Source organism: Lactuca sativa, chromosome 4 (genome assembly GCF_002870075.4).
Source record: "Lactuca sativa cultivar Salinas chromosome 4, Lsat_Salinas_v11, whole genome shotgun sequence".
Taxonomy (NCBI): domain Eukaryota; kingdom Viridiplantae; phylum Streptophyta; class Magnoliopsida; order Asterales; family Asteraceae; genus Lactuca; species Lactuca sativa.
This window is the reverse complement of record NC_056626.2, coordinates 388,446,798-388,456,538: the sequence shown is the minus strand read 5'-3', so window position 1 is coordinate 388,456,538 and position 9,741 is coordinate 388,446,798. Positions and strand designations below refer to the sequence as shown.

At 29.4% G+C, this 9,741-nt stretch overlaps 1 protein-coding gene across 1 annotated transcript; it reads right to left on the bottom strand.

Moving 5' to 3' along the window:
- Positions 1-1,010: 1,010 nt before the first annotated feature.
- Positions 1,011-2,333, bottom strand: LOC111894519 (calcium uniporter protein 1, mitochondrial). The gene is made up of 2 exons (XM_023890589.2): positions 1,738-2,333; positions 1,011-1,642 (listed from the first exon to the last, which is right to left on the bottom strand). Exons 1-2 carry the CDS (start codon positions 2,290-2,292, stop codon positions 1,220-1,222), a joined length of 978 nt encoding a protein of 325 aa, XP_023746357.1. The 5' UTR covers positions 2,293-2,333; the 3' UTR covers positions 1,011-1,219.
- Positions 2,334-9,741: the final 7,408 nt, after the last annotated feature.

Here is a 9,741-nt window from a genome sequence, read left to right as displayed (position 1 = left end):
TTGTGTGATGATATACCTTTATTGTATAAGTATCCAAAACAACATTTAGAAATACAGCAGAATCGATTTCAGTCACATAGAAAGTGAGAAAAAAAATTGTGTTGGTTTTAGATATACTTAGAACATAGGCGGCAATTTTCACTCCAAATGTTGAGACATCGTTATAGATCGATACTTTTCTTCCTAGTTATTATTTGCATCTACTTTTTCTATTTGTATGTTGGTTTTACATGTACTTGCTCCTTTTGATTTTTTATCTTATTTTTAGTTTTATTGTTCATATATGTGTATTTTGCCTTTGTGAAACTTTACTGATTTTTTTTTGTGCGTTGGCGTTTTATATATATATATATATATATATATATATATATATATATATATATATATATATATATATATATATATATATATATTAGGACCGTTGGAACCGAAACCGAAATTGGTAACAAGGTCCAATTACCATAATGTGGTTTATTCAATTTAAAAATATCTAAATACATGTTAAACAACCATCAAAATTTGTTACGTAGAATGCTTTATTTTCATATGTTTTTATTCAATTTAACCGATTCGATCGGTTTTTTTTGTAAAAACTAGTCGTTTTTTTCTTGTCCAAAAATAAAGATAATATCAATGCTAGTTTGTAGTCTATCAGTTCAAACTGATTTTTAAAACATTGAAAAAAAATAAAAATAAAAACAAAAATAAACACTTGTCCAAAAATAAAAATGAACCTCGATGCTTTTTTATACATAGACGACCATGATTCGTTTAATTTATTCTAACTATTTTTAATTTTTTTTTTAATTTCATCATCAAGAAAGATAAATTGTTATCATTGTTACAATTTATTCAAACTTTTTTTTTTTTTTTTTTTTTTTAATTTCATCATCAAGAAAGATAAAAGGTCATCTTTAATTTTAATGCTTAAATCATATAAAATAATCATTTTTTTCATTGTTACAATTTATTCTAACTATATATAGTAAAACATCACATCAACAAAGATATATTGTCTAAAAGAATTGTATAACTTGGAAGGTTAACCTTTAATTCACTATATGTACCTTTATTTCTTGAAATTTACTTCAATTCTTCAAGAAATTTACATCAAACCCAGATTTCAAATCATGAACAAGGGTTTGTTCTTTGTAGTTAAAAACAAAATTGTGTTTAGAGAAACTTAAATTTAATTTGATTATTTGATCAAATAGAAGATTCATGAGTTAATCGAATAGTATTGATGAGACCCACAAGCTTTCTTCTTCATCTGTTTATATTTTTCAAAATCAAAACCTTCCATCTTCATCACCTTCATCTGCTTCACACGAAACCTGCTCTGAAAAATTGCTTCAAATGAAGGCTCTCTTGCTGTTCTTATGAAGAATGCATATCCAATCATGAAATACATTGATGTCACATAGAAGCAAATCGGTTCCATTACATCCCATGAAAGTTCCCAAAACGTTAGCCTCATGAACGCCGCCGTCTGCACCATTAGGTACCCTAATCCGCCCCAAAGCTCTCGCCGGACCATTTTTTCAGCTTTCTCGTCGATTTCTGACTTCCATCGCTCCATCTCTTCCATCTCCTTCACCGGAATATCCTCTCCGGTCATTAAACCATTGATTGCGTTCACTACCTGAAACGAAAACGGATTAGATGAAAATTTGAACAAAATTGTACTGATTGATTATTGAACACCGATTTGAATTGAATATAGATTGATTAACGAACCTGTTCGGGTTTAAGAAAAACGATAGTTCCTAAAATGAGAACGGAACCGGAATCGTCTAGAACTTTCGCGAGATCTACACCTTGGTCTCTGTTAGAACATTCATCAACACATATCTGAATAAACTCATCGTATGATACACGATTCTTCTGAGTGTTTCTCAACTTCGATTTCACGATCTCAAGTTGCGAAGCCCTAAGGATTTTCTTAGCGTCGGCCACCGTCAACGACGGAGGAGTAATAAGTCCGTCGAGACGTGTTCGGTTTCTGGCAATGTCCATTTCTTTAAGCCGCTCCAACAGCTTCTCACCACCAGGACGGAAAATCTGTGGCAACGCCGACGAGGAAGAAAGGTACAACGGTCGCCGCTGGAGAAACCTCCGGAGAATCGAGCCGTGTTCTGGATCAGGCGTTACGCCGTCTGGCTCCGGTGGCATCAAGGATTGAACACCAGATGATGATGATGATGAAATGCGGCAACTGCTTAATGTTTGATTCGATGATTTACTACTGCGAATATTGAACAATCGTTGAATTAACTTTTGCTTGCACGCCATTGATGAAGTTCAAGCTCTCTTGCTTTCGTTTTTGTGCTAGCTCCCAAGAAATTTAGCAGTCGAGAGCACCACTATTTATAGTTGGCACTAATTTCAATTAATATTAAGAGTAAATTACAACTTTGGTCCCCGTGTATAGTATATGTTTATGGTTTTAGTCCTTAAATAATTGGATTTCAAATTTGGTCCTTAGTTTATAGTTTTGTAACGCTTTTGGTCTCTTACACTAACCAATAAATAGAAGGATTTCAAATTTGATCCTTAGTTTATAGTTTTGTAACGCTTTTGGTCTCTTACACTAACCAATAAATAGAAAGGACTTAGATTCGTCAAAGCTCAAGAATTTGAGAAGGAATAGGACAAAAATGAGAGTTGTTACCAAGAAATTGATTGCTTAACTTAATGTTGTAAAAATTAGTCTAGATAGTAGATTCATCATAGTCTTGGGTAATCTTAATTCCCCTACAAATAATGGTAATCGATTGTATTAGGTGGGCTCGATCAAAACCAATCAATAAATCAGCTTGGTGCTCATTAATTTGTTAAAATTAACAAATTAATCAAAATAAGTCAACAAAACTAATCAGACTGTGATTAATCGGGTTTGGCAAACATTAGTTGGTCATAGTTAGCTAAATAGTCCAAATGTTTATTTTTTTTATATAAATTCTTTTATATCTTAGTGTCCCCGTTGATTAATCACATGACCTAGTTGACCAACTAGATATAGCCTAATGGATTTTAAAACCTTGTTAATTTAAATTCACCGGATTGCAATTTATGTAGGAGCGACTACATTTTCAAGGAAGACACCTAACCCAACATTTGAACATGGCTTACAATTTTCTCCATATTTTTCTTTCTTTATCCCTTTTGATTAGTTTAATTCCACCATGAGAGTTCTTACCATGAAGATCTCTCACCTTTAACCAATTAACTTTTGAATAAAAAATGAGTTATAATTTAAAGTTACAAATCAATAAGAGAAATGTACACTTCAAGTTGAGAAAACTTCCTTAGAATTTATAAAGAAACAAAGTAACAGAGAATTAGGGACATTAAATAATCCTAAGGTTGTAACAAACAAAAAGCTAGACAACTAGGTATATGCATTTTTCATTTAAGAAGTCTCTTTTCTGTTGCAATCCAACCAATTAATTTCTCTTTCCACAGTATACAAATGGCCATATAAAACTGATGCTTATTCAAAGCAAATATGCTCAATCATGATGAAGGAAAATGGTGTTTTGTGATGATAGGAGTATTTTTGTATGTAAGGGATCACAAGATACATTAGAGAGGGGATGGCGGTGCACTGGTGAGACAAGGAAGGGAATGCATGAAAGAGGGATGCACGGTGGTAGCACATAAGAGGGCAACAGTGGTGTTGTAGTGTGGGTTATGGGAGAGTAGGGTGAGAGACGATGATGAAATGAAATGGGCGGTTGGAAAAAGGAAGGGAAGGAACAAAATCTTATTTTACCTATGCAATATTTTTATATAAATTAATAAAATGTAAAAATTAAGGACAATATAGTTATTGCATATATATTTAATATGTAGGTATTGTTGTATAAAATCCAAGAACCAAAAGCACTATGAAACTATGAAATAAGGACCAACTTTGTAAACCCATTAAATTTGGGACCAAAATAAAACGTTCATGCAAAATTGAAGGACCGGATGTGTAATTTACTCTAATACTAGTATATTAAAGATAAGATCAGCTGAATCCCCCTTCGATCATAACGTGTTATAGAAATTAAAATTTGTAACGTTTTCTTTAATGTATTATTACATTGTATTATAAATTTGTAGTCCTAATAAGCTATCTAGTAAGTCAAATGTTATTTTTTTATAATACAAAGTTGATATTATTAAAGATGAAATATTATGAATGACTCGATATAAAAAGCAGATTTTATATATTTATTATAGAATCAAAATTTTATTTATTCCTATTATAGCATTATATATCTTTAAAATATGGTTCTTATTAGGTTAACGATTTAGAAGGCTAAAAACTTTGTCACATGCATACATTTGTCCATAATCATTTGAATTATAATTATGCTTCTTTAAACTGAATTTAGTTATTATGGCATGTCATTGTAATTGGGTACTACATGTTATATGCTTATTTGGCATCCCGTACTAATGATGTTTACCTAGTAAGTTGGTTTCATATACATCTCAAAATATATGATTTTAACATGAAAACTAACATATTTTTAAAATGTTTACTACATCGGCTTCTATAATACATAAGGCTTTTCAGTGAAGAAGGAAGAATCGATCAAAGAAAGAAAACCAAACAATGTGTCCTTTTACATATCTAAACCAAGTATCGTTGTGCAATCTCAAGTACATCGACTTCTAACGATTTTCAGTGAATTAGGACATGTTGGGCACTAGATAAACATACAACAAGGTTAACGGTATGTTTTAGTTATATGGTAAGTAATTTTTTTTCATTTATTGCTGAACTGAGGAAAGTAATGTAAAGACCCAAGCTAATTTGATCTTATTTATGCATGATATAAGGAAAAGTTTTCTTTTAAGGAATGGATTGATCGATCATAAACTTCCAAATGAGTGGTATTGCACTATTGTATATGATGTTCATACTAATTTTTGACGATCAGAAAAATATGAAACAAAAACTTAGACTTTTGATTTAAAGATTGCAACTTTGGAACATTAAATGAATCTATACAAATCCAAGATATATCAAGAGGTTATTAGTGTTAAAAAGGAATTAGAAAAACGATGTGTGAGAACAAAAATAAATAATAATTAACGAGAATGAATGAAAATTACAATATTTTTGTAAGGTTGAACGTATTCGTATTGCTAAGCATTGCTAATCATTGTTAAGCAACTTATTCTCTTAATAATTATCATAACATATGATATCCGCACAATAATTAGTTAGAATAGAATAATCTAAATCTATATATATATATATATATATATATATATATATATATATATATATATATATATATATATATATATATATATATATATATATATATATATATATATATATATATATATATAATAACCTTCAAATTTCCATATATTTTATTGAAGCTATACGAAAGACCATACATAAAGTGGTGTATCATTCTACTTCAAATGGTTTGTTCAGGTTTGCTCACCTTTATCCTTATGAAACACATGTTTGTTAAGATTAAACTCGTTGATCCTTTTAGATTTTTTTCTCATATTTTTCATAACTTGGCTGATATCTATATTATACTCATGCTCTAAAAAATTTGAGCATCTTCAATAACCCAAATCAAATCCAGAACAATATGATCTTCAAAGTGCTCTTCAGTGTGATCTTGAGCCTCAATGTGATCTTCAACTTTATTAGGGATCTTCAACCTTAGTGTGATCTTTTTTATACACTTTATGGTACCTCGATCAATGCAACAATTCAGTCTTACTGTGATCTATAACCTTATGGACAATTCTATTGTTATTAAATTGAAACACCTAATGGTTGACCTGTCATATTGTCTATGCTTAGCATGTGAAACTCTTTATTAAACTACTTCCATAAGATCCTATGAACAGAACATACCAAAAAATCATTCTATACACATGTCAACATACAAAATAGTAAATGTCAACATACAGTGTGATGATTTGAGATGATAGTTATTTCACTACCATCTCTAATGCCAATGTCAATATAGAAGGAAAAGTTCTAGAAACCATTTCCAAGCAACTGATTTTCAATAGATACTATAAACCAAGAGATAGTATATAAGAAACCATTTCCAAGTCAACTGATTTTCAATAGATACTATAAACCAAGAGATAGTATATATATATATATATATATATATATATATATATATATATATATATATATATATATATATATATATATATATATATATATATATATATATATATATATAGGTTTAGGTTTCATGAAAAACAAAAAACCCTAAAAATAAAAAAAAATGCATAAAAAAAAATACTTAGAGACCACAAAACTTTTTTTGAATTTTTTTATGAAAAAATCGCAGCTTTTATTTTAAATTCGCTGAAATATTTTTTGAAAAAAAATCAATTTAAAAAAAATTGATTTTTTATTTTTTTTCAGCGATTTTATTAAAAAAACCTGCGATTTTTCTATAAAAAAATTTTAAAAAAAGTTTTGTGATCTCTAAGGTGCTGTTTGTTTTTTCTGAAGCAAAATGTCTGCAGTCTGCGGACCACATCTATAGACCTCTTCAGTAGAAGAGGTGGACCAAACGTCTGCAGTCTGAAAAAAGAAGACTATTTGTTTTTTTAACATCTGCGGGCTATTAAAATAAACTGATTTTTTTAAACTTCAAAGTGATTTTTTAATATTTTTATGACTTTGTTATAAATAATCAACGAATCTATATCAACTTTTATGTATTATTGTATAAAAAATAAAAATAAAAATGATATAAATTAACGTATATGTTTTATAAAAACCAACAACTTTGGTTGTAAACTTATAAGTAAACATTATAATTAATGATAAAAAAATTTGATACATAAATGGATGCAAATAAACTTTGATTTTTTCAATTAAATCCATTAAAAAAGTACCATAAATATTTTCTCGAGAAATTGACGATATTGTATTAAATAATGTTTTACAAAATTTGGCAAAAAAAAATATAAGAATATATTATGATTTTTTTGTCATATTTATATAAACAACTTCAACAACTATTATTATAATAAATTTTTATTTATAAATTTGTCAAAAATATAATGTTTGTATCGTCGAACGTTTTTTTAAGTTTTGTAATTTTTTTTTCAAATTGTTCATCATTAATAAAGTTGGAAAAAATATAAATTTAAAAAAATAAAAAAAAAACTTGAAAAAAATAAAGATATATATGTTTTTTTAGGCTAGAAGATGTCTGAAGATGTTAGAAGACTCTGGTCCACGTCTGCGCCAAGAAGAGGGCACGCAGACATTTTTAGGTCCGCAGTCTTCAAAAAAACAAACAGTCTGCGAAGGCTAATGTCTGCGCGTGGTCTGCGCGGCGCAGACAGAAGAGGTCACGCAGATCTACGGACAAAAAACAAACACTACCTAAGTGTTGTTTTATGCATTTTTATGATTTTTTTGTTATAATATATATATATATATATATATATATATATATATATATATATATATATATATATATATATATATATATATATATATATATATATATATATATATATATATATATATATATATATATATATATATATGGTTTTTTGAATTTTTTCCTACAATAAAAGAAACTCCAATTTTCAAAGGACAACCATAAACTCCAACGACCCTTTTCCACCATTCTATCCGACCTTCATGTAAACCTCTAAGAAAACTTAGAATCTTGAGAAGTAGGTATTCCATCGAGCATGGTATTTGTATCCATCTTTATTGTTGCTATGGGATTAGACATGTTAATCTCTTTTGCAAGACTCCATAATATTACATAATGCTCTTTTATGCTCTCCTCTATCTCATTCAATGCACTTGTGTTTGCATTTCTACATTGAACTACACTCATCGTTAAGTTGCATTTCTTATTATTTCACCTTGAATTTTCCTTAAACTTATATTGTGATCTCCAATATTTCAGTTAAGAAACACTTTCTGTTCTAATCATATGCAATAACTAAACCGAGTTTGAAATTTTAAGCACAATTATGGTCAACATGTAGTTACTTAATTTGGAACGTTCTTTCATCATTCAACAATGAAGCTCGTAGTCTAAAAGGATAAGATGGGTTCTTCTTATTTTTATTTTAGAAACACAAAGATAGAAATGTGTTGATGTCTTTATTTTCAAACCAAAGATTATAACGGTTTATAACCGCATAACTACTCAAACAATGTTTAATTTCATTTAGATTAGAAAATCTCAAACCTAAAGTTAGTATTATTGAACTTCTTACTTAAATAGAATTATGTATAAGATAAACAAGTTTATTGTTTGCATTTTCTTTATCATCCAAGTCTATATCACTGGAATAATATGTTTCATTAATGTTAACATCAACACAAAATAGGTTCAATAATGCATCCGTAACTTTCCTTTTTAAGTTAAATACATATTCCTCGTCGTTATCATTACTGAAAGATTATAAGTCAAAACATTATTAAAACCATCGTCAAAATTCTTACGCTGGATTCATTTTCAACGTTTGACCATGTATCCTCAATTGAATGTATCAAGGGCTTAATGTAGTGGTTGACATATACTTATTATACGACCATTAGGATACCCAAAATCCATAAAATGTCTACAATAATCATCACTTTTCAAGAATGTCAAACATCTCTAAATAAGTTGCTAGCTAGGTTTTAGTTCTCAACACTCGATTATGAATATAGGTGTTTGGTTTAAAATTATTGGAAAAATAAAACAACTTCATGACTCAGACATTATCCATGGATATACGTGTCGAAAAAGAATTGGTAATGGTGAGACGACTATGTTTTGGAAAGATACATGGCTTGGGGAAATTTTTTTGATGAATCAATTTCCAAGATTGCTCTTGTTGGAAATGTGAAAGAATGTACTATTAAACATATATGGAATGATATGAAAATTGAATGAAATTGGAGTAGAATGGTTACTGGCGCAACACTCTTAGCTCACATGAACCAAATCGAAAATTTGGTTTGGGACATGTAACTTAATTCGGATGGTGATAAGTGGGTGTGGAATCTTGGAGGCAATGTTGTGTTTTCGATTTTTGAGGTTCAGAAGCATATTGATGATCAAATTTTACCAAATAATGGAGTAACTACTTGTTGGAATAATATGTCCCACGTAATGTTAACATTTGTATTGGTGTCTTAGATGTTATCGCCTCCCGACTCACATTATTCTTAACATGAAAGGAGTCTATATACATTCGGTTGTCTTTGACATATGTAACACTGACATGAAAATTGTAGTACATATACTTCTTACATGTCAAGTTGTGAGGGATGTTTGATCTATTTTGTAAAGATGATGTGATTTAATTTTTGGTGTTTAGGAGTATTGAACATTAATTGGATGGACTTGATTCTTATGCCTAAATTCAAACCGTTGAAAATGAATCGATTATCATTACTATGTGACAGCTTTTGTGGAAATTCTCAAACAACGTTCGATTCAACAACCAAAACCCTCGAGGGAATATGTTGGTTGACAATTTAATTGACTATTCTTACAATTAGTTCGTTAATATTGATAAATGTAACACCCCAAATTCTGGTATGTTATTTAATAATTATTTTTCAAGTTTTCAAGAGGAACTCGACGAGTCAGTAGCCATACTCGTCGAGTAAAGTCGGGATTTTGAGCACGTTCAAGTTGGTGACTCGGCGAGTCCGCCAGTCTGGACGAAACCCTAATTTCAAGGGTTTGCACCCTATTTAATCAACTTTTTGGGACC

Coding starts and splice junctions, on each gene's coding strand:
- LOC111894519 (XM_023890589.2), bottom strand. CDS start 2,292: ATGGCGTGCAAGCAAAAGTTAATTCAACGATTGTTCAATATTCGCAGT. Junction 1,643..1,737: donor TTTTTCTTAAACCCGAACAG/GTTCGTTAATCA, acceptor TTTTCGTTTCAG/GTAGTGAACGCAATCAATGG.